Source organism: Hydra vulgaris, chromosome 03, assembly GCF_038396675.1.
Source record: "Hydra vulgaris chromosome 03, alternate assembly HydraT2T_AEP".
In the NCBI taxonomy this organism is placed as follows: Eukaryota; Metazoa; Cnidaria; class Hydrozoa; order Anthoathecata; family Hydridae; genus Hydra; species Hydra vulgaris.
Window position 1 is genome coordinate 21,035,693 of NC_088922.1, and position 27,753 is coordinate 21,063,445.

Consider the following 27,753-nt stretch of genomic DNA (forward strand, 5'->3'; position numbering starts at 1 on the left):
TTTTAAATAAATCCACCCGATGAAAATTTTATCTGTGTCACATCCCTTATTTTTTAAGAGATTTTTAAAATAAGAAACTGCTTCTGCTATTTCTTTATCACCAAATGTATTCACAGGGTTTGTCAGCCAAAAAGATGTTTAACAGAAAAACTAAATTGCAGAATAAAGGAGATACATTAATATCTTTGAAACGCAAATCCATACTACTTGTTAAGCTATTCATTATATCAGTATAAATGCGTTGCACTGATGCATTTGTTTTATTAAAATTTCGTGAAGTGATGTTTTGATAAATTGCCATCTTTTTCGACTATACTTTCATTAAATTTTTTTAAAATGTTTAAATAGTTTGCTATGTTGAAATATTGTGCAACAAATTATTCAAGAGAGTTTTAAGGTTTTCCATTGTCCAATCAAATTGTTACACCCTCCGGACAGCTTTTATTTGATCATGTAAATCTTGCTGGAAGCTAAAACTCAAGCGTCTCAACAGTAAAAGAACATCTACATAAATAGATAAATATATTACAAGAGATGATTTTTTAAAATTTTAAAAAATCTCTTTAACTCGGCTTTTTTCAACGGCAGATATACTGTTAGGCTATGAGACTCTATATAAGAAATATATGCATCATTATTTTATATTACTATTTTCATATTTCATGTTTATATATTGCATTCTATTTGTGATCCAGCAAGTGTATCCAGTAACGTTTGATTTTGTTGGTTAAGGAACAGATTTTTTCCAAGCTTCTGATAGAAGTTTAAATTCTCATAAATATTTCAGCGATTGTTAATAAAAACAATGTATCTTTACTAAGTATTCACATTTCGCAAATGCAATTATTCACATTTTGCAAATGCAATTATTCACATTTTGCAAATGCAATTATTCAAGTTTTGCACAAATTACTCTCATTTTGCAAATGCAGTGTACCTTTCAAAACCAGCTTATAATACAAGCTCGAGACGACGGTTGAAACAACGTATTACTTGAAGCCATGGAGATATTTTTTTAAGTAACGCTCCAAAACCAGAGTGAACACCATGATTTATGCTTGCTCCGTCTGCATTTAACCCTAATAGTTTTTTAGTCATGTCAGTTATTCCAACTCTTGCAAATGCTTGTTCAAGGCAGATTTGTAAACCACAGACATTGTGATTGCCAAGGTTTTCGACCAATAAAAGTTTAATGTATGGACTGTCCTTAAACAAAAACAATACATACATTAGTTCTGGTTCCAGAGTAGCAATATCACAACTGTCATCATTTAAAATTGAATAATATCTTGACAAGAAATTAAAATTGAATAATATCTCTATAAAATAATCTCTGAAATAATCTTAAGCAATTTGACCAATGTAAAAATCTGTAAAAATATCAGCGGCTTGATTAGTTGAATAACTAATTGTAATATTTTATTGCTATTATTTTTTGCCTGCAAGATAACATTGATTGGAACTTAATGTGAAAAAAACCATACCAACTTATTTATACTCTATTGATAATAAATAAAACCGCTTTTTTTGTTTATAAATATAGTCTGCCATTTGTAAAAAAGGCAAAAGCCTAAAGCCAATGTGTGAAATAAAAGTTAAAAAATGCAAGTCAAAAGTTCCCAATAAATAAAGATAATTTTAGACAGATTTTAAAATACGTTGCTCTTTTTCTGGGTAACTGATTAGAATTCAGTATTTAACTTTTAATTAAGAAAAACTTATGAAAATGTTTTAGATATCATACTAATGTAAAATCGTTCTATAAAAACTTCTATAAAAACTTATAAACATTTTAATTTATTAAGTTTTTATCTCAAATTTAATTGTAATTTTTATATAAAAGCAGTTTCTGAAAATTAGTTTCCTATAATAATATCTATATAATATTAATCCTATAAAATATTATTATAAAGGAATTTATGGTATAAAAACCCTTTTTTATGTATTGAATTTTTTTAAGTTTATATTATTTAGTGTTGCCTATTATTTAGTTTTATTATGTAAGATTGTTAAGAAAATAACTTCGTGTTTTAAAAAATAAAACGTCTTTTAAAAAACTAAAGCTTTTTAGTTTTCGGATTTTATTTTGGAATATATATTCAAATGCGTTTTTTGTTGTGCCGGTAAACATAAAATTATTAAACTATGCATCGTTTTTATCAAACAACGTAAATTTTGTATTTATTATAGTTGTTTGCTTTTAGTGATGAAAAAGAATTTTATTAATAACTAATTAATATGATATAAAATCCCATTATAAAACCATATCATTACTATTATTTTTATTTTTATTTAAAATTATGATTTAAACTTTAATATTTAATTCATTTTATAAATCATCAAGAAATGTTGTTTTTATCGAGCTAACATGGCTAAGGGTAAAACTACTTAATTGAAATTAAAGAACGGATCCTTTAAAGTCTCTAAATATTTAATAAAACAATGTAAAATCAGAAGAAGAGAAAGTGTTTCAAAATCTGTTGTTTCAAAAATAATAATAATTTCTAAATTTTTCAATGCCATTTCACTGCAATCACATCGCAATTGATGGAACCGTTTATTTAAAAGGAAAAAAAGCGTTTATTGAAAAGAGAAAAGCAAAAAGAGAAAATGGAAAGGCGATGGAAAATTTTTTGAAGAATAAAAAAGATTAGGTAAAAAATAAGTAAAATAAGAAAATAATTACAAGGAATAAATGAATTATAAGATTGAAGATAAATGAAACACGAAAATGAATAAAAGAATAAAAGAACAAACAGATTTAATAAAACAAAAACAAAACAAAGAAAATCAATTAAAAGCAAAGTATCAATTTAAAAGAAAAAAGTTCGAAATAATAATAGAAAAAACTAATTAAAACGTAATTTAATAAAAAGAACCAGTTTTTCTTCACCTTTTTTTTCCGGCAAAAATAACAAAAGATTAAACACGAGATTATAATTTTTTATCTTATTTTATTTCGTAGAAGTTTTTCTGCTTGCATATTCGTTTTGTAGTTTTTGCTTTCATTTTGTAGTTTATGTGTTTGCCTTTTTGTTTGTGTAAACTTTGTTATTATTTGTGTGTTTGTAGCTAATTATTTTTATTGTTGTTCTCTGTTTTTCTATTTTATTACATTTTCTACACCTTTTTTTCGCCAAATATAACATAAATTTTTGTGTTTCGCCTTTTTTTTTGTGTAAAGTTTGTTTTTGTATGTGCTGTTTTCCTAATTATTTTCATTTTTGTTTGCTGTTGTTGTTGACTGTTTTCATATTATTTTGTCTTATTACATATTATTTTTTGACTTATTTTTTTTTTAAATTAAGTTAATTTATGCATGCTTTTATTTATTATTATTGCTTCTAGTTTTTTATTTAGGTGTCACTCCAATGACTAGTTTTTAACTATATGAGTGACACCTAACCTAATTTTGTTAAGTTATATAAAATTTTAACTTTTCAATTTTTGGTTGGATAAATAATAGTAATAATAACTATTACCAAGATCAACAACGTTTTTTTAATTAGCCCTAGCAAATCAAGGAAATCGGAAAATGGGCATTCTTTTTTAGCCAAATAGTAAGCTGCATTTAATTTCTTCTTAAGTGAGTGACGATCTTTTTTAGTAATTTCTTGCAGCCCTTTCCCAATATCAGTGTTTTTGTTAATATGTTCTTTATAACCTTCAGCACCCTATTTACTCTAATAATCGATGAGATGTGCTTCCTTATGTTGTTTATTATTACAATGGCTTCTTACACTGCCTTTAGTAATTGATGGAGTTCCAGGGCAAATCCACGAAATAGAAAATTTTTTAAATGTTTATGATTGAAGATTCATATTGCTTGCAAAGCAAGCAGTGTAACCTTACAACATCATTCCCCGCAATATACTCAAACTTTAAATTAAATTCTTTTTCCCATTTCAAAACAGTATTTAGTTTATAATGGTTATCTTTAGTTTTAGCTAAGAATAATGATTCTATATTTTTTAACAATTAGTTCACTTTATCAACTCTGCTTTCAATTTAATATATTGAAATTTCTTCCATGTTTTTAGGCCATTTCAATTTGCTCAACATGATTGAAAATTGGAACATCATTTTGCAAATTAAAACTATTAAAGTCTCAATACCATAATTTAGCAATACTTTTATTCTTTAACACTTTACTACCGTCAATTTTGCAGACTATTTATTACAAAACTCCACTGACAATAACAAATAATACCATGCTGGAATATTCTGGTATGTATTTCAAGCATTATAAACAATATTATATATTGTTTTTTTAATAAATCTTTTTTTTTCTATCATTGGAATATTTTTTTTTTTTATAATTTTAGAGACCTAATGACAGGGTTGTTTTTGTTTTTTTGAAAATGGGAGGGGGTGGGAGGAGGCTTGCCATACCCTCTAGCCACGGCACTGATTAACCTTGTAGGATTGTTTTGAAGTAAATATTTCTTATATATCTTTTTGAAGTAAATATTTTTTATAAATATTTTTTAAATTATATTTTTATATATATGATAAAACATAATTTCTATTCACTATCCACGGAAAAAAAAGTTTAATAGTGAAATAAAATATTTTCTTTAAAACATTTCTATATTTTATAATAGAAAACAATATAAAAAGAGTAATCGCAAATTAACTTTTTCTACTCTTAATTGTAAAGTTTCATGTTTCTAGTTTTAATGCTTTAAGTATAATTGTAAACACTTTAGAAGTTGATAGCGTAATGTAGTTGGTTGTTTGATGTACCCTTGATGTAGTTGATATTTAATGTACTTTATTTAACATATTTATATTTCTTTTAATTTTTTCATATAACATTAAGTGCTTGAGTCCTGTATTTCTAATTTTTTTTCCTGGGTTTGTATTTACCTAGCTAGGTAAATACAAATACACAATAAAGGTTAATATAGCTGTTAATCTAGCTAGATTAACAGCATTTTCATAGCAGGTTAAACATGTAAGTTGCGAGAGTCTCAGTTAATTAGTTAGATTTAACTTTTAAGATCAATAAAAGCTGTTAACAGTTTTTCAAGAAACAAAAAATTTAAAGACCAGAAATTTTACCGAAACTTTGCAATCACTTAATTTACCCATTGTACATATATAAATGCAGCATTAGACCTACACAGATGTGTGCATAAAAAACCAGGAAGATGCTGGTGCTTCAGTAAACACATAGACTATCAAATAGCCTGTCTGCAAAGGAGTGCTGCTACATTGACTGAAGGTTTGGCATAGAACAGCAATCTTTTCTTTCACTATTCTTTATGTTTTTCTTCTTTTTCTGAAAAATTAAAGCGCGCTTTTTTATATTAAGAGCCCAAAAAGGATATTAGGAAATTTTGTCCTTACATATGGATTGAATATTGTGTGTATATATATACATATATATATATATATATATATATATATATATATATATATATATATATATATATATATATATATATATATATATATATATATATATATATATATATATATATATATATATATATATATATAATATATATATATATATATATATATATATGTATATATATACACTAGAGTGCTCTACAAAACTATACTAATTAAGATTTTTATTTTTGAATATGTAAAATACTAAAGACAGAAAATAAAAAATACAAAAACAACTACCACTTAACAGAATAATGAGAATAATGGTTTAAATAATAAAAAATAAATAATAAAAAGATAAAAAGAAGCAAAAAGTAGTAACTTGTAAAATAATAAACAATAAATTTTTTTTTTTTTTTTATCATGTTAAAGTTTTTGCAAAGTCATTTTTTTTTATTATAAATAAACTTTTTTAAGTAATTATTAATTTGAAGATTCTGAAAATGAAAAATAATGAGGTGAATTTCACCCAACAAATCGTTATGATTATCCTTATCATCTACTTTAAAATTTAATGTTTCCAAAGTTGTGATCACCTTTTACTAAACATTCTGATAAATCTCATTAGGGAGTTTTAAAAAAAATACCATATTAAGCTAATCAAAGAAGATATCATGTTAATCTAGTAAAATGTAAAATGTTAGTTAAATACCAAACTAAAATTTTTTGTTATAGTATTGCAATTGTTAATTATTGATTAAATATATTAACTTTTCTTCTTGCAATTTTGATTGCGATGAACCTGTGAATATTTCCTTATATTTATTCCAACTCTTTTCACCTTTGTCCGGAGTATAATATTCTCCGTTTGCAATTTGCATAACTTTTTGTATCAAATCATCTGATTGACCAGATAAATACTCTATTACGGTTACCAAATGATAGGGATCAACTAACCGTAAAGCATATGCACTATACCCTTGTGCCATTGATAGAGATAATAATGTATTATCAGCACATGATTTTGTGCTAAGATAATTATCATACTGAGATCCAGTATACATCACTAAAACATTAGGTAAGTTTATTATCACATCTAATTGTGCTGCTGCTTCTACATTAGCTCGTTCTGAATCTATTATTAAATATTTTATTTGAGGCTGCACAGAACGCATAAATTCTTTTATTCCTATCACTCTTTGAGGCACAGAAGAACCTAGCAATTGCAAATTTATTTCTATAGATCTTTGAGTCATACCAACAAAATTATTAGAACTTAATCCAAAACCTTCATATTCATATAAGGTACTAGATCTCACATCATCACAATCGTATTCAGTCTCTGATGAGTATTCACTTTTAGTAATATACCCTTCAGGACATCCATCTTCTATATCTTCTTCTTCTATTTCTGCTTGAGTATCACGGTCTTCAATATCAGCATCTCCATTTCTAAGTTTTTCTTTCTGCTCTATTTTTTTTTCACTACATTTAGTTCTTGTTCTTTCAAGACGATCAGTAAAAGGACCTTCTAAATTTCGTGGGTTTTTAATAACATCTATAATATCAGAATCATCGATCAAAGAAGTCGAATTTAATATTTCTTCTACTTTATCTAAACTTAAACTTTTAACATCTATTTCATCTATTGATTCGAGAAATTCTGTGCGTCCAATCAATTTTGGCGAGCCCCTGAGCAAAAATTCATTTTTGTTTTGGTGATATAGATTCATAATACTCTGTCGACTATAACCTGATGATTTTAATGTTTTTATTTCATCGGGGTAATAAATAAAGTTCCAGTAATCGAAAACTGTATGCTCAAACTCATCTAAGCGTACGCCAATGTGACCGATGGCAGGTTTTTTTATATTTGTAAAAATTGCTGCACTTTTTACTGTTAAATCGGCATGTTTATAAGACTTCCTAATTTGGTGTGCAACAACAGGTAGTTTTTCAGGAACATCAGCGCATTCCAAAGCGCCACATGCTAATTTATATAATTCTACCATTAAGTCTTTATTGTCTCGCGTAATTATTCTCAAAGTTCCGTATGGATTCATGTCTGCACCTGCTTGTTCATTTTTCAGACCGCTATTTACAAGCAGAATTAAGTCGGTATGTCTAAAACAAACTTCAATACTCGCACAAATCGTAGCTGTAGTAGCACTGGTATAATCCAAAATAATTACAGGAAATCGCTTTTCATCCATAATTACTTCTAATAACTGACCTGAGTCTTGATTAGTGGAATCACAATGTGTTAGATCAAAAAAGAGAACTTCAGCTACTATTGTATCTTCAGATTTTTTTTTTTTGTAGGTACTTCAAAGAATCCACTAAATGCATTTAAAACTGAGCTCACAGCTTCTTTAGTTTCGTAGTACATAGAATCTGAAAGAAGTTTATAGGAGCTCGCTTCAGTATATTTTGTGATTTGGTATAATGCAACATAGGTAGCTAAATTTATAGCTCTCATTCCAGTTGCCAATATAATTTTTCTAGAGAAAACTGGAAAAGCGACTTCACCATACAATTCGCTTTCGCAATCACTGTCACTACCAACTCCATCTTCAGTTTCTTGATAACCGCTTTTTCTAATAAATTCTAAATTTGTTTCTTCAAGTTTTTTGTACAAACCTAGCAGTGTTGTAGTCTCAATAGCAGATGATAAACTCTCGTCTAATTTTTCATTTGATGCTAGTGCTAGCCTAATATCTCTTACTATCTGCCAAAATTCTTTATCTCTCTTGATTTGATCATTCTCTACCCATTGGTCATTTTTTTTAAATGTAAAAAATCCACCCTCAAGATCAGCGTCTTTGATTTCTAGAGTTGCAACTGTTTCATAGTTTAGTCTGCTCAATAATATGCGTATAGGCGCTGCCATATCTGGTTTTTGTTGATCTAGCTCTTTTAATACAAGGTTTGCTAATATATCAATATACCAATCTTGCCTTACAAGTTGATGTACTACTTTTCGTCCAGAAGAATCGCCAACTTTACATAATGTGCTAAAAAGTGAATCTTCATATTTCCAGCCTTCAACTTCTTTTGGCTTTATAGCTTGTTTTTGTGCTTGCCGCTTTTCATAGTCATTTTTTTTTGCATCATTATAACTATCAATTTCTGCATTTATAATTTTTAGCTTTATTGATTCTATACCTAATTTGAAGCTACAGCCTGATTCAAGTAAAGGCGATAAAAATTTATCCCATAAACTTACTAATCCTTCAGCTAAAACCTCTGTATATATAATTGGCACAAGACCTACGTTGATTCTGAAGCTATCTCCTGTATCACCAACACTTGGTAGGTTATGCCCAAAGCTAGATCGTAGAACTAACTCTATCGGCACATTTTTTCTCCAAGCTATTTGATTAGTAATTGCAACAAAATATGCTGTAATTAATTTATATAACCCACCTTTTTCTGTTTTACTTTCAATGTTTATAAGTATTGGAGTTGTTATACTGACTATAATACAAGGATAATCATTCTTATAATAAGGGATTATGGATGTTAATTTTGACTTACGATCTTCAGTTTTCAAATTAAAATTTCTTATTACCTCTTTACAAATTTTTCCTTTATACAGAAGTATTTCATCGTAAAGATAAGGCTCGTAGCTTGAAACAACTCTATCCTTTTTAGGTGTTATATCTTTTGGCGTTCCACTATATAAAATTCCAGCATATTCTTGATTATCAAAAGGGCTATGAAAAGCTCCAGTTTTAGCTGCGGTTCCTTTAGCATTAATATAAAAATTCATATAAGCTTTGTTGTTTAGTTTTGATAATCTATCTGCATTTCCACCACGACTTGTTGAACGAAAGTAAGTGCCCCAATACTCCTTAATTTTCATATCAAAAGCACTGGTATGTTCAAACCTGGTCTTATATTCACATCTTGGAAAATAATAAGGATTATTGGCAATATTTCCTTGATCTAGTAAAGATAAAGAAGCAAGTTTTTTGGGCAATTCTTCATCAATACTAGACTCTTCTTTTTTTTCTTTATCACTAACTTCTACAGCTGATTGATCTACCGTTAAAGATTTTGTAGAATAATTTTTCAATTCTTCATCGGAAGTTTGAGGATAATTACCATCATGAGCATCTAAATATGTAATGAACAAAGAATTAAATAAACAATTTCCATCACCTGGAACATTATACTTAGATTTACTCATTTTTATTTTTCTTTATATTGTTAAATTCTTAGGATCATCTATGCATTTGAACCTTTTGATATAATCATTTACAGCTTATAAATGACCTGCATTTTCTTTAGATTTTTAAATAAATTATAATAAAAATTTTAATTTAGTATTTGCTTATGAATTAAAATAGTATTCATTAGCTCTATTATTGTCAATTTTTAGTTGCCATAGCTATATGGAAATAAACTTGAAATAGTAAATTTTCAAAAAAGTGCTAAATTACTTTGAATTTTTAAAATTATTTCAAAGCATGCAAAATATACAGTAATCTAAATTAGGTATTTGGTTTCTTAATTATAAAATATGCCAAGGCTATATACTATGTACTTGACTTACCATGCAACAAAAATATTCAGAATTATTGTATAAATTAATACTATTAATCTTAATAATACAAACTATTCTAACTTCTAAATAATTTAAATAAAAATTTAAGTAGCTCTATTTGATATAATTTAAGTCTACATCGACTAGACTATTTAAAGCTCATAATAAATATTTTGATGTATTTAGAATTAATCAAGATTATCATGAGACAATATTAGTAAGACAAGTAGAAGAAAATAAGGATGAGAGAATTAACAAAAGCAATTGAGCAATATATTATTAATATTTATAGTTAGAAGTATTAAATTAATGAATTTGGTCAAGCACTAATCATATTAAAAATAGGTATAGGCGCTACTTATCATAGCGATTTACTGTTGGCAAGTTAAATAGTTCTAAGACAAGGCTTTGTTTTACTCCACTACGTGCAAATTGTGGGCAAGATGGTTGCAGAGCAAATAATTCATGATAAAAATACAATTTACATGCAAGCTTACGTTCTTACTCATCCTCAAATCATAGATACTTTAATTAACGCTAAGCAAAGAGGAGTTGATGTAAAAATATTACTTGATCTTAGTAACTTATTACAGAAATATTCTAAAATAAAAGAGTTAGCAAATGTTGAATTTGAGCTTACAATTGATACGGTACCAGCTATTGCTTATAACAAAGTTATAATTATAGATAATATAATTACAATTACTAAAAGTTTTAACTTTACAGTTTCTACAGATACTAGAAATGCTAAAAATATCTTAATCATTGATGATTACAATATAGCTTAAAGATACTTTAAAAATTGGCAATATAGAAAAGATACAAATTAATTGATGAATAAAAAATCTTATAAAAACGTTAATAAAGCTATAAATAATATAATTGTTTTTAGTGAATTATATTTTTTAACCATACATATTACTTATTCAGTTTTAAGAACTTCTCTATACTCTTTAATCAGTAGCAGTTAAAGCATTTAAATAATCATAATTGAAGATATAAATGCGATTATTATTATTAATAACTGTGTACTCAAAAGTCTAAATACTTTATTTTCAGAACTCCAATATTTTTTGGTAAGATAGTAAATTTAACTATATTCCACAATATATATGTCAAAGCTATTACCATGATCTTACTTTCATCATAAATAACTAATATAATGCAGAAAGTTCATTATTTGATACCTTTATGAATGTTTAAAAATACATAAAGACTGGTAAATAAATATATATTATAATAACACCATGTCAATTTTATTATGCAAAGCTATGTAAGCTATCAAATTAAAAGGTGAAAAGTATATATTTGAAAACAGCTCAAAACAAATCAAGTAAGTAATATATTTAAATACTTACGCTTAAGCTTATCATTTACAAATGTTAGTCATGAAGAACTTGAAGATATCGTAAACAATAAGATTAAAAATGAAAACGCATATTTACATTTTTTATTATTATAATAATATTTATTTATACTTATTTATATAATAATATTTAATTTATTTATTGTATTTATATAAGTTATAGTATATTATATACTTAGGTATAATAATTAAATAAGAAATATTATGATAGTAAAATCTATCACAATATCTGATAAGAATCAGATTGCCATACCTAAAAAATTTGTTAAACATTTAGGAAGCAAAATAATTAAACTAGAAATAGTAAATAATAATGAAGTAAGAATGATTCCAGTAAAAGATGCAGGTGGTAGTTTAACAGATTTTGCTAAAAAAAATGTATCAAAAAATTTTAATGATATTAGAGTACAGGCTTGGAATCAAGTTATCAAACAAAGGTTTATAAAAGGATAAAATGGATATAAAAATTATTGACACCATATTAATAATTAGATATTTAATTAATAATCACCCCAAACATTATAAATTATCAAAAGATTATTTTGATTTAGTAAAACTTGGCAAAATAAATGTTTATCTTGAACAAACAGTTTTTACAGAAGTTGTTTTGGTATTATCTAAAATTTATGAAATACCCAAGTATAAAATTAAAGAAGCTTTAAGTGGAATGCTAACATATAAAGGTATTAAATATCTAAATGATAAGTATAAGAAGGTTAATTATTAACCTTTAACCTCTTCCATACCCATGGAGGATCAAACCGCTCTTCTTGCCATAAGCCTTTTTTTAAATGTTTTGCTAGTGCTTAATCTAACATAAACTTGTATCATAGTGTTTATAGGAATAAGCATAACTCTTTCTAACCATTTCTTTGTTTAAGGTTAATACCACCCGCATAGCAATATGATAATATTTTCCCATGATTATCAAAGCCTTTATTTGTACAAGAGACCTTCTTACCATTTATTCAGTTTGATTAGTTTATTTCTAGCGTTGTATCCTATACAAACCTGTTCTATAGTTTCATTTTTTTTAAGTACGCAATGTTGATTTATTTCTGGTGCATCTATTTTTTTGTAGTCTGATTTTAGGCTTATCTATCTTAGTAGTGTTGCCATCAATTACTTTAACGTGAGTACTAGTAAATTCTATTTTTTGAATAAATTGCGCTACGCTCTTCATTGGACAATATGTTAAAAATAAAAATGCCATATACATAGCAAAAAATTTTCTTAAGCCTCGTTTTTAATGGTGAGTGTTTGATAAATTATTTAATAACCAGTGATTGAAAATAATCCTATAATAAAATTATGTCAGATTTTTTTATAACTTTTTAAGTCTTTTTAATTAGATATAATTAAGCACCTTATGGACAAGAAGAATTATTATGATAGCAACCTTGGGTTGTTATTATATCAATAATCTCAATAATCTTTATGTAAAAAAATAAAATTACAAAAACAATAGTTTTTGATAAGATAAAATAGGTTTTGGGCCAATATCTACATGCAATGCTAAATTTAGTCCCCACCTCGCCTTGAATTAGCCTATTAATCAATTAAAAGAATGCCCTTAAATATTGTAAAATGTATATGCGATGTTACTACTTTTTTATAAATTCATATTTTACAATTTAAATACAATTTCCTTAAAATAATTGCCAATAACTATCGCTTCCTATTACGCAAAACCTTAGTGGCATATCATTAAAAACTCGACATGGTTTAAGTTGTTAGATACACAAGCATATATGTAAGCATGTTTGTTATTAGAGGTAAATAATTATGATAAAGATTATACATATAACCCATTTTCAATTAATAATCTTCTGGCTTTCTTCGTATAGGCTTTACGCAACAGTATTTTAATCCTTCTCCTATAGGTTTATCCTAAACGTTATAAATTTTTATTTTTAATTCCAAAGTGTGCGATAATATCAATCTTAGGCTTGGCAGTAAGCACTTGAATAGCCTGGTTGTTCCAATATTATTGCTAATGAAAAAATATACACCTAATGCTAGTTTAATTAAATCTGATTTTTTCTAAAACATAATTGATCATTAATTAAGCATTTCTAAAAAGTTATAGTGATTGATAACATTTTATCAAATTAGAAGTGTAAAGCTATTTAGAGTTAGTTTTGTAAATCATTAGCGTTATAATTAAATGTAAAACAACCATTACCAATGATATATTAAAAATAACTAGATGTCTAACTTCCGCGTATTTTTTGAAGCAAAAATCGGCCATTATGGGGGGCAAATTTAAAAAATAGTAAATCACGGTTGTTTGGATCAAATAATATTCGATATTTAATATTCAAAATTTATAAATCATGGTTAATTCTTGTGCTGCAGCTGGTTGCACAAATAGAGCAATGAAAAACGACAACAGAGCATTTCATAAATTTCCAATTAATAATAGGGAACTCTGTAAAAGGTGGATTGTTGCGATAAAACGTGAAACATTTATTCCTACTGAGCACAGCCGCATATGTAGTGATCACTTTTTACCTTCAGATTACAGTATACCTGATTTTAATAACAAGCCTAAATTAAAACCTTTTTCTGTGCCATCTGTTATTATTGATTCAAAACCAAAAGTCAAAAGAAAGTTTAGTTCTATATCGCCACAAAAAAATAAAAAGAGACTCATTAAAAAAGTTTCAGAAACAGGCAGTCACCATCACATCGATTTCCATTCGGATATAAGTGATAACAATAATGTTGCTGCTAATAGTAACGAAATTTATATTAATAGTGTTATTTTAAAAACAACAGAGAGTATTGATTGCCAGGACCTGGCCCAGGTGGATATAGATAGTAGCTTTAATATTATCGAAAGTAGTAACACAATTATTAATGATGATTCTATTATTTCTAAAAGTACATTATCGACAAATGCAAGTCCAACTAAAGCAAAATTAAAAGCAAAAATTAAAATTCTTAAACAAAAGTTGCGACGAAAAGAAAAAAAAATAAATTCATTAAAGGTTATGCTAAAAAATCTAAGCAAAAAAAAAATTGTTTCTGAAGATGCTGCTAATATTCTTTGTGAAAACTTTAGTGGATTGACTTTTGATATTATAAAAAATCAGTTTAAAAACAATACCTCACTTCCAAAAGGGCATAGGTATACTGATGAAATTAAAAAATTTGCAATAACACTGCATTTTTACTCACCTAAAGCATACAATTTTCTACGGCCTATACTCCATTTACCTGCTTCAAGCTCTCTAGCCAACTGGACTTCCTCTGTAGATTGTGAACCTGGTTTTTTTGAAGATGTTTTAAGTTATATTAGTATAAAAGCAGAGACTGACATTAATTATAAAGATTGTGCATTAATTATAGATGCAATGGCAATCAAAACATCAATTCTAAACGATAAAAAGACAGGTCGATTCATTGGATTTACAGATTATGGAAAAGATATTGTTGCAATTGAACCAGATACACCAGCTACAGAAGCATTGGTATTTATGCTGGTAGGATTACGAGGTCATTGGAAAACACCTATTGGCTATATACTGTGTAGTAAAATAACAGCTGAAAACCTTTCATGTCTTATTAAAAAAGCATTAACAGTTTCCTCTGATAAAAAAATTAATGTACGTAGCATTACATTTGATGGTATAAATGTTAACTTTAATTCTGTTGCATCACTAGGATGTACATTTGGGAAAAGACTAGAAAAAATTAATGGAAGATTTACTTTTGAAGGCTATAATCACTACTTGTATGTAATCCCTGACCCAAGTCATATGCTAAAATTAGCTAGAAATGCATTATGTGATTTAGAGGTACTTAAGGATTGTGATGGAAAATACATTAAATGGAGTTATATAAAAGCTTTATATGAAATACAGAAAGAAGAAGGATTAAAATTTGCAAATAAAATCTCAATAAAACATATTTATTTCCAGCGTCACAAAATGAATGTTAAGTTTGCTGCACAAACACTTAGTAGTTCAGTTGCAGATGCAATTGAATTTCTGATGTTTTCCAAACATCCAAATTTCAAGCATGCTGAAGGAACTATAAATTTTATAAGGGTCATCGACAAATTATTTGATATGCTGAACTCTAAAAATCTTTTTTCAAAATCGTATAAGAAAGCTCTTTTTTTGAATGATTATCCTTATTGGAATGCAACTTTTGATCAAATAATAAACTACTTATCAAAGTTGACAGATGCTAATGGTACTCCATTATTAAAACATAGGAGAAAAACCTTTGTATTAGGGTTAATTGTGGCTGCAAAAAGTCTTCAACACTTAGCCTATGAGCTTTTGACTTTAAATGTTCATCCTTTTAAATTTTGCCTAACATACAAATTTTCACAAGATCATCTTGAGTTACTGTTCTCTTGTATTCGTGGAATGAATGGATTTAATAATAATCCAGATGCCCTCCAACTTAAGTCATCTTTAAAAAGAATTCTTTTGCGCAATTCTATTGTAGGCTCAAAGCATGCAAATTGTTTAACATTTGAGGATATTGCAAATGGCTCTATTTTTGCATTAAAGTGGAGTAAAAAGTATGCAATTTATTCAAATCCTGAAACAGATTTTTTAAACTTTGATATTGATATTGTTACAATTCAAAATTATCTTGATAATACCTCTATCTATAAGGAAGCAATACTAGGATATATATCTGGATTTATTGTAAGAAGATTATTATCAAAGATAACATGTTCTGTGTGTGCAAACTCACTTATTTCCCAAAACAATTTTGTGGAACATTCTTATGGAACATCAGTTCTTTCATTGATTAACATAAAAAATAGGGGTGGGCTTATTGCTCCAAGAAATGATGTTATACAAACTATAATAGTATGCGAGAGTGTTTTCAAAATTTATGTCTGCGGTGACAATTTTAAAAAACCAAAAATGAATGTGGAACGAAACCTTAAACTGAAAATGATTTATGCAGTTAATAAAATTATTAGTGAAAAACATTTTTTTAAAGACCTAAATGAACACGATGCTGAGCATGAAGCTGTCACTGAAGACATGCATTCCACACAACTGATAAAAATGTTAGCAAATGACTTTTTTAAAATCAGACTGCAAAGATATGGCCAATTATATACAGAAAAAGTTTTAAAAAAATCAATGATTGGTCTACGTCAACAATCTAATAAATTAATTACATTTAAAGGTTTATAACATAAATATAAAATAAACAATATAAAAGGATAATAAATTACTTAAAAATTCAGTTTATATATGTGTGTGTGTGTGTGTGTGTGTGTGTGTGTGTGTGTGTGTGTGTGTGTGTGTGTGTGTGTGTGTGTGTGAGTGTGTGTGTGTGTGTGTGTGTGTGAAAATATTATAAATAAAAATATTAAATTAAATTTTATTAACTGTTACTTTTCTTGATTTGTTATTTATATTGAAAGACTCGTATTTCAAAGGAAAGATATTCTTTATATACCTGAATACCTTTGGAGCTTTTTTTGTATTGAAAACCTTACTAGATTATAACATAACATTGAACTAAATTTATTTAATTATTGACGGTAAATCAATTATAGAAAAAAGTAATAATGATTTTTATGATAACAAGAAGTTTTTAACCATAAATAAAATTCTAACATTTCTAGAAGGAACCTCTAAGTTGTGTCACACAGAGCTTAGTTAATAGTCAAAACAGTTTTATAAAATGTTTCATTACAGTTTTTGACTCTGTTTACCAACTAAATCTAAGATTTGAGTTAAATGTTAAATTTTAAAATCAAAAAAACATGAAATAAGTATGATTTTGAAATGTTTAACAAAAAAAACAACCATATTTTACTTAATTATTAAATTTTAAATCAAAATAACATCAAATTTTTCAGATATCTGTGTATCGATTTTTTATTGATTACATTAAATTAAACAATCTTAAGCTTTGTATTTGTTTTGTTTTGATAAATAGCGTAAAGATTTTGCCCCCCATAATGGCCGATTTTTGCTTCACTTTTTCTTATGCCGATTTACGGCAGTTAGACATCTAGTTATTTTTAATATATCATTGACCATTACAAGATAAAAACAATCAGGAAGTTAAATATTAGATAAAAATAGAAACGTGGATTAACTTGCAAGTTTTTTTAACATTTTATTAGGGTTGTAAATAATATAAATAAATGTGTACAAACTGTTAACGATTGCGCTCATTATTTTTTACAGAAAAAGATGTTTATTTGATTTTCAAATATATACATTAAATATGTGTAATTCATAAAATAGGTTTTTATAATAACTTGCGCATATATATATTAGTAGTAAAAAGTAAAACTTATCATTTAATTACAAAACAAATCGTATATAAAAACTCAAATGACAATTCTAACACGACATAACTAATTAAAAATTAGTTTACATATATTGTTCAAAAAAAATAAAAATGTTCGCGACCGCGAATAAATATTATATTACGGATGAGATGGGAATAAAAATTTATGTTAGATGTTCGCGACCGCGAACATCTATTGTAATATACTCAATAATACTTGTTTTAATGTTTTCTTATCTTTTTCTGAAAGTTTACATAATGCATTTCTATCAATACAGATTTGACCGTTAATCAGCACAAATTTCAATAAAACTTTTCTTTTAACTCTTTTGGAAGCTCCTTTAGCAGGGGAGTTGGCATTTTCTAATAAACCAAGCATTTGTGATGAATCAGATTCTTCTAAAACTTCTCTAAACAAATCTCTTTTAATAATATTTTCTTTTAAAATAAGATCTTTTACATTTTCTGGTAAGGTTAGCAATTTCATTGTTTCTGAAACAGATGATCTTGATAAGCCTAATTTCTTAGCAATTTCATTTTGGTTTGCACCAATTTCTTCGTCTAATAATTGTTGATAGGCTTGAACTAATTCGAGAGGATGTAAATCCTTACGCTGTACATTTTCAATCAATGCTATTTCAACAGCTGCTTTTTTATCATGTATAATAATGCAAGGAACGGTTTTTAAACCAGCCATAATGACTGTCCTTAGTCTTCTTTCTTCACTTACTATTTCGTATGTTCCATTATTTTCTTCTTTAGGAATTATCGTTAGAGGTTGCCTAACTTCATGAGACTTTATTGTCTCAGTCATTTGCTGCAAAGAATCTTCATCAAAATTTTGTCTAGCTTGTTTATGAAATGGTACTAATTTATCGACATTGATATTATAGTATTCACCTCTAGATTTATTAGTAAATACACTAGGGCGTGACTTTTCTTTGCTTTATACTTCAAAATTAGAAAGAGTGCGAATTTTAGCATTTTCAATTCTAATTTATACCTACTTTGCATTTTGCTCTAATTTAACTGTGGATTTTTTCAATACTTCATTAGCAAGATCTTTTATGTCTTCTAATGCCATTTATTTTATTAAACAAAATTCATGAATTGGCATTTTTCTTTGAGCTGATATATTAACATCTTCACATTTTCTGTCAAGAGAATCCATTACAGCTTCTTTATAATCATGACGTAAAAAACCCAGTGCTTCTTGAGAAGTTACTGTTTTTGATTCATATTTATTTGTTATAATACAAAAACCTACATCTTGTTCAGTTTCATCAGAAAAATTTTCAATTTCTTGAACAAGCATAGATAAACCTTTTCAGCTATAAGAATGTGTTTCACCCACTATATTTAATCTATCTGCTGCGTACGTTGCACTATGGTTTAAAATACTGATAGTTGGGTTGGTATCTAATAATATATAATCATAAATTTTAGTCAAAGGCTCTAAAGTTTTGTTTAATAATCTTTCTCGAATTGATCTTTGTGCAAGTGGAGTTTCAACTTTTGTCATGGATAAATTAGATGGAATAGCATCTAATCCAGGATAAACCTCTTGTATTGTATTTTGAATAGGAACTGAGTTTATAAGCACATCAAATAAGGTTAAATCCTCTGAATACTCATTAAAGCCTAAGGATGAAGATAAATGTGACTGAGGATCACAATCAATCGCTAAAACCTTAAAACCAAGTAATGAAAGATGTACATCTATTTGGTGACAAAGGCTTGTTTTACCAGTATTACCTTTAAAATTGAAAAAAACTTGAACCTTTGTGTTTACTCCCAGCTGATCGGCAACAAAGTGTTTTATTACTTTTCTAGCTTCTTCATAAGAATATTTCTTTCGACTATTCCCAAATTCAGCTATATAAGTTATCTTTTTTTCATTCATATACCTTGAAATAGTAGAAGTAGTCTGCCCCGAAAGAAAGCAAATTATCCTTAGGTTAAAATTGATTTTATCTAAATTTTTTCTCATAAAATTATTTTTTAATATTAATTCTATTTATTAATGATATACACAAAAAATAAGCTAGTAAAGTTTATTTATTAAAATGGCTTTATTCGGTTTGCAACAATTTTTACATTTACGTATTTTTTTGTTGCATAGTAAAAAATAATGTTATACTTCTTAATATAAGCATAAAAGTTTTTTTATGATAAATAGGTAATTATGAAATAATATAAAAAAAAGTGCATTAGATTAGCAACAATCTAATGCACCCGCTACTTTAAGTACTGTAAGCAAGTCTTAATCTACATCACGTGGCTGGTGTTGTTAAATATTTTGTCTTTTTCGCATTTTAAAATATTAATAAAATGACAAAACTACGTATAAATGAGCATCCTCTTATTGTGCTTCCAGCTTTGGCCTTAAAAGTTGGACTTAATGAATCTATTATTATTCAACAAATACATTATTGGTTAGATTTAAGAACTATAAAAATATAAAAGATGGCAAGCATTGGGTATATAACACCTATAGCCAATGGCAATAACAACATCCTTTTTTATCAGAAGCAACAATAAGACACTCGATTTCAAATTTAGAGAAAGAAGGCTTAATAATATCTAAAAATTATAAATCAAATTCATTTAGTAAAACAAAATGGTATACGTTTAATTATGAAAAGTTAGCAGAAATTGAATCTTCAACGGAAACAAAATCATTGATAGGTTCAGAAAGAGCTGATCGATCTGCTCAAAATGAGCAATCCATGAGATCAAATAGAACAGACGATGAGATTAAAATGAGCTCTTCTATAAAAAAAACAGAGATTACTACTAAAACTACAACAGATATCTCTTTAGAGACTGATGAAAATTTTTTAAGAGAGAGAGAGAATTAATAAAGATATGGGATCAAATAGTAGAAGGTAATAAAAAATAAATTAAACCTACTGAGGATAGATTAAAATTACTTTACAAAAGATTTGAAAATTTCTTTAATAACAATATTGAAGAATGGATTGACTTTGGTAAGAGAATTATCAGCAGTAAATTTTTAATGGGAGAGGTTAAATCATTTAAAGCTTCATTTGGTTGGGCATTAGAGCCTAAATCTATTGTAAGGATATTAGATGGGGATTATAGGATAGAGGATAGGTTAATTGGAGAAAGAATCTATAACAGAAGAAAATTTAATTCAAGAGATTAGAAGTGCTAATTATGCAGAATTTTGGAAACAAATCAAGAAAGTTTGCTAGTTAGCGAAGGTTTAGTTACTTATATTTCTTGGTTTAGGAAGTCAGAATTTTTAAATTATAATGAAGCCATTATTGAATTAAAAGCTTCTACAAAATTTATTGCAAACATAAAAATATTACAAACATAACAGTTTACAAGGTTGATTATCTATATCAAAATCAGAATCACTTGAAATTATTCCATTGAAAGTATCATCGCTGTCTTCGGCGAATTTCGAATTTTTATTGCCGATACGATTAATAAAATTTATTACACTATCGGGAGCAATTTCATTTGACAGCCATTTCATCTTCAATTCGTTGTCATCCATTGTCCAACCATGTTGTAAAACACTTGGCATATTCAATAGGGGTGTGGTGGCATGTTTCCAAATATAAGCTTGATAATTGCAACTCAGTATGTGTTGTACTAATGCATCTGAAGTCGAAGGCAATTGCTCTTCACTATATTTGTCACTCTTGAAGAGTTCATATCTCAACTTGTTAACTGAAGAAACTGTCATTACCATAAAAGTGACACACAAATTTCTCTATTTTAGTAATTAAATCTGATGCCATCAAGTGATTTTCACCAAACTCTGCTAATACGCCTTTAAACTCCTAACTCATACTGCTAACACGCCTTCATACTCCTAACTCATGCGGCTACCACGCCTTCATACTCATAACTCATGCGGCTAACACTCCTAATCCATACTGCTAACACGCCTTCATGCTTCTAACTCATACTGCTAACATGCCTTAATACTCCTAACTCATACTGCTAATACGTCTTCATTTTTTTTTTGTAAGAGCTTAAGTACTGAAGCTTTTCCTTTACCATAAAATGAACTTGTAGTATTGCATCCTAATAGGAAAACACACCATACAATTTTACAGTGTTTTAAATGTTTGTATTACGGAAGTGAAACTTGCATTCTTTTACAGGTTAATTTGTTAACTTATGAATTAAGTTGACCAATTAACCTAAAAAAAGAATGAAAGTTTACTAGAGCATTTACAAAAGATCTACCTCAATCATCAGCTACTTTTCTTACATTAATTATACGTTTGTTGTTTTGATTTCCAGTTGCAAATAATATATTAACAGTAAAATGTTTGATAGCATGTAAAGCAATGACAAATTCATCAGTGTCAGGACTCTAAATTACAACATTTGAATTTGGTGAGATGAAGCTGCATATAACAGTGAGCCATTATTCAAGTATTTGCTTCTTCACGGTTACTTTTAAGAGAGATAATTCCAAATACTACCACATTATTTGCTGATAACATAAACTGATAACATTTATCTTCTTTAGTTAAATAAACACTATTATTTGAGAAATAAAATCTATTTTATGAACTCCAATGTGTAAACAAAAAATTTAATATTTTTTATTTATTTTTTCCATTTGAAAGGAACTTCTTCCATTGATGAGGTATAGGCTGTAGTTTATTTAATATGCAAACAATCGAAGTTCCATGAGTAATTCTTTTTACTCATTCTAAACTTTTAATACTATGATTAAAATACCTATCTGAAACAAAGTCAACACGCTGACACCCATAACAGCTGAAGGGATTAATAACTACTTTTAATATATATTTAGCTAACTCACCAAACATTTTGACTCTAACTTGTAACAGTACATCATATCCACTAGTAAAGCTCCACTTTCAACAATTGACAACACCAGTGAATCTTTAACGAGCTCTTCAAAAATTTTTAACAAATTACTTTTTGTTGTTTTTACTAAAGTTCCATCCATGGTGGCAAAAGGTGAGAGATAAGGGCGTAGAGGATACTTTAAAACTTCCTTTATATCAATATCTCTGCTTTTTGCCATCAAGATTAACTTAGTAAACAAATTTCTGGTGTTCTTTATTTCCACCGTTTCCCCTATTTTATTTTAGTATGCACATTTTTGTTCATGTTGGAAAATATATGGAACATTGTTTTATTAAATTGAAAAAAAATGTCTGGCTGTTTGCAAAGAGTATTTTTGTTAATAAAACTCTCAGCTATTTGTTTTCCTATTTCTCAAAGACTAAGCATATCTCTTGAAGTATTTTCTGTGGCAACTTGCCCACTTGCTAACTGTAGAAGTTCCTTTCTGTCATCATAAAAAGGATTTACCATTGTATTAATAGTCTCAAGAATTGATGTAACATCCTCTTCATCCTTTTTAGTTCTTGAATCATCCAAGTCTTTTCTACAACTAAATATCATGTTTAAAAATTGACTTTTGAAACATTCTTTAAAAAAATTAAAAAACTAGGTAATAAAACTTTTCAAAATTTTAGAATGTAAAATTTTATCCATTCAACCAATTTTTCATTAAAAAAAAAGGATTATTAGTACAAATATGTTTATCGTGTTATTGAAGATACTCCTGTGAATTCCTCAGCTGCTTCAGTTAACAAAGCCCTCTCCACTTAGGTTAAGACTCGTTTTTTAACACCTCCTGGCTTATGGCTAATTATACAATACCACCTGTAACTTTATGATTCCTGTTAAAATTTTGTTCTATAGTTTGGTCACATACAATATCTGCAAAGCCATATGATGCCTACCTTTTAACCATCCAGTTTTCTCTTATTTCACGACAAATATCTGTCAAACATAAAAGTAGAAATTATTCTAGGTTGATTACCATAAAATCAAACATATAAGATAATTCTATTATGTTTTTAAAAACACTAAAAACAAATATCTTGTAAGTAAACTTTATATTGTTGTAAAACAAATTGTTTTACTTAATCTTAACACTTCAACACAAATAAATTTCAATGAAAGAAAAAATAGGCAATACCTTTATGAGTTTGATTAAGTACACTTATTTCTAACCAATAGCAAGATGCATATTTCTAACCAATAATAAGATGCATATTTCTAACCAATAGTAAGTTGTATATTTCTAACCAATAGTAAGATGCATATCTGCTGTAGTTGATACAATCTGTAACAAAAAAAACTATCCCAACATAGAGTTAACTGTAGATAGATGCAGATCCCAATTTCCAGTATGAACAGCTCCTAAATGAAACAGCATTAATTGCACCATTTCTAAGTAGACACTTTAGAAAGAAAACAACTGGAACTTTGTACATTGGTGATTAACATAAGTCTGATAGCTTATAATAATATCATAGAACAATTGACTTTGAATATAACCATCATAGTCTGGATCTTCATAACATTCTTTCATACCACAAATAAAATTTAAAATATCAGCTTCTTTTTCTCTGGTCCTTGAAGCAAGAAATGACTGAAACCTCAAACAACCAAGTGCTTCATACATCAATTTATGAGCTCTAACACTACAATTATAATGTTTGCCAGACATCACTCCATTGCATGAGCCACAAGCAATAACACCAGACTCAATGAGTATATCCTTATTAAAAATCCCCAAGTCATACAACAACTCGATCAACAAATTCTGCGTTTTTCCATCTTACCATCTGTATTTTTGCATAAACTGCCTCATCAAAAACTATTACAATTTGATGAAGTGAAAGTTTGTTAGCTATTTTAATACCAGTACTTAAGATTTCATTAATGATGGATATATCAGTAACAGGAGCATTTATAATTGGTAAGTATGTAATTGTTGAAACACTTCTTTTATTTGAACTGTATAATTAATGCATTGTGTTAAAACCTGTCCAACAAAGCAAAATTCCTGCTGCATCTGAGATAATTTGCAAGTGATGTATGCTAAATCAAGATGTCTGTAATATTCCTGACAAATTTCAGTATCATTTATGACTACATCTTTGTATTCAAATAATTTTGTCAAGTTTTTTTCCCAGAAAATAAACTGGTATTTCACTCAGTTCAACATTTACTGTCCTTATGCGCTTGCTAACTTCAAAAAAATCATTATCTGGTTTATTAAAATTAGGCAGTTTATGTATGCAAATACCGTTGTTCCAGAACCGCTAAGAGTTTCTTCTGTGAAATCTGCATTATTATACACAAGTGTAGTAAAGATATTTTGTTGAATATTCTTTGGTACAACCGAATAATCAAACCCCCTCAAAGTCATTGAAGAACAGCAAAGTGTAAAGTTATTTAAAAGTTTTACAAGTTTACATGAACAAGACATTTGGTTGATAGCAGTAGCTAATGCTAAGACTTAAATGTTATTGTTTTACCTTTCGAAAAAATAAACAATAAATCTTGGGCAATAGATAGAACTTTCAACTTCAGCTTGAACTCTATATTGACGTAGTTCTTGTAATTAACTTCATCTGTATAACCAAGAATTATTGACAGAAAATTAAAAAGAGTATGTGGAATTTCACTTTCAATATTTTCAAGACTAAAATCTGAAGCTGGTGATGGCCAGCCATTTTTAATCCCAGTTTCACATCTAAAGAATTCTCTAATTTTCATACAATCTTGATGAAAGGCAGAATAACTAACATTAAGTAAATTGTTCTCTTGTTCACTTTTAGTTTCATTGTTTTCTGAAAACCTGACTCTTGTGAATTTTGAGAATCAAGCTCATCGATTTCTTCATTTAAAACAACTGCAACTATGTCCCCATAAAAAACAAATTCACTTTGACTGCGATAAAACAGCTGATAAAATACCAAATAATATATTCTTTATCAGAATTAAATTATATTTTTATGATCTTTGCTTCAAATTTAAAAAATCAATCGTGACAATAAAATAAAAACAAAATAAAAATAAACTTTTAATTTCATTTAAGTTTTTTTTAAAATTAAAAAATTGAAAAAAATTTTTATTTAAATTTATTATTTAAATAGCACTTATATCGAACATAATTGCCATTCAAACTTTTGTAATAAATATTTTTACATAAACGTCGTTCTAAAGTTAATCTGACTTTTTTAAAAAATTAATTATTACTTTTATCTTACCGTTTATAGTATAATTTAAAAGTTAAAAAATGAAGTCGTGTAACCGATATCGTGTACTGCTTACATAAAAATTGCTTAAACACATTATAAAGTTTAAAGTTTATTTTATTAAAGCGCCAAAATATTTTTTCACCCATCTTTAAAATGTCTAGCGCCATCTTTAACCCATCACCCATCTTTAACACGTCACCCATCTTTAACCCGTCACCCATTTTTAAAATGTCTAGTCTAGTATTCTAAAATGCAAATTAATTAAAAATGAACAATCACAGTTTTTCTTAACCTGTTAGGCAATGTTTTATTTCCATCATGACTGTATTCATTCACTGTATTGTTAGTTGATTTCATACTATCCAAAGCTTTTTTTGCACCTTCCAAATCATTCACTTCAATTTATTTATAAAGAGCTAAGAATAAAATAGTATAATAATAACAGAAAGATATAATACTAATTTTATTTTAATTACCTAATAATTTACTTGAATTTAAATTACTCATTATTTATATTAATTTTTTTTGTCGCAGTTTACATTTCTTCATTTTGCAACGTTTTGCAGCTAAAGGTAAATTTGTTCTTTTGTTGTTTTTAAAAGACTATTACTTTTTATCAACAAAATAGTTTTTGATAATTACTTTTCAATCTAACCTAACAATAAAGCAACATTTTAAAAGTCTAATAGTTGAAGTTTATTTTCCTTCTTTTCTACTAACCGACGACATTTTGTTTAAATTAAAACGCCAATTTTCGCTTTTTAAAATGAACCAATGAAAGTTTTGATGTCATAACTGCTAATAATTAGAGAACGTTTTTACGAAATTTGATGCGGTTGATATAAAAATGTTTAAATGTTTATTTATCAAACGCTTTTATTTGAACAATAAACTTTTTTTTAATTTTGTTAAAACATTTGTTGAAAACATTTTGTTTAAATAATATAATAAAAATTTTAATATACAAATAAAGTTTTGTTATAAACTTTATAATAGTAAATATTCCATTATTATATTATTAAAACAATTTAAATATAATGGAACAACTTTATTTTGAAGAATAATTTCAAAAAAACTTTGAAAGCTATTTTATCTTTCCATTATTGTCCATTCAAAGTTTAATTACAAAAAAACTTTTCTTTATCTGATTTTCTCTTATTTCTCTGATTGAGTGTGAAATAAAAATAAAAAGATGTTTATAACGCTACTTTATATATGCATCGATAGTTTTGTTACATAAAATATAACAGCGGTTATGATACACAACCGCTGTTAAGTTAAAAAAAACAGTCATTAAAAAAAACGCAAAAAAATCTTTTTCCTAATTTTATATTCATCAAATATGAAAATATAATTCTATTTCAAGTGAAAACAAACACTTTAAAAAATTTGTTTAAGACGTAAATAAAACTTTTTTTTTATGATAGCAGCAACTCAAAACATTAGCAGGCAACCAAGATTAACTAAATTATTACTCTCACTCACCCGCCAGGAAAACTAATGAAAATCCGAGTGTAAACTACTGTATATATATATATATATATATATATATATATTTATGTATATATATATATATATATATATATATATATATATATATATATATGTATATATATATATATATATATATATATATATATATATATATATATATATATATATATATATATATATATATTTATGTATATATATATATATATATATATATATATATATATATATATATATATATATATATATATATATATATATATATATATATATGTATGTATATATATATATATATATAAACACACTGTGTTTTAAAAAAGTACTGAAAGAACTATTACAATTTTCATGTAATGTTAACAAAAACATGATTAAGTTTTGTTTTTTCTAAAATTTAGTTAGGAAATTTAGGTTTTTTAATAATATATGCAAAAGAATATTAAATGTTTCATTTTTACATTTAAAGCTTTAAAAACCGATGCTTAGTTAAAGCTCATTTTTATTTTAAATTTGTGTAATGTAAGTTAAAACTTAATGTATTAACTAAAGTTCTGGCGCTTTTTCATTATGATTTAGCTGCTTACAAAATGAATTATATTATAAAGTAATTTTTTTTTTGCGGTTTCGCTTCCAAC

At 27.0% G+C, this 27,753-nt stretch overlaps 1 protein-coding gene across 1 annotated transcript; it reads right to left on the reverse strand.

Annotated features, from left to right (window-relative positions):
• Positions 1-5,567: 5,567 nt before the first annotated feature.
• On the reverse strand, positions 5,568-26,061 carry LOC136078015 (uncharacterized). Its single transcript, XM_065792617.1, has 2 exons — positions 25,923-26,061; positions 5,568-9,459 (listed from the first exon to the last, which is right to left on the reverse strand). Exons 1-2 carry the CDS (start codon positions 25,960-25,962, stop codon positions 7,631-7,633), a joined length of 1,869 nt encoding a protein of 622 aa, XP_065648689.1. The 5' UTR covers positions 25,963-26,061; the 3' UTR covers positions 5,568-7,630.
• Positions 26,062-27,753: the final 1,692 nt, after the last annotated feature.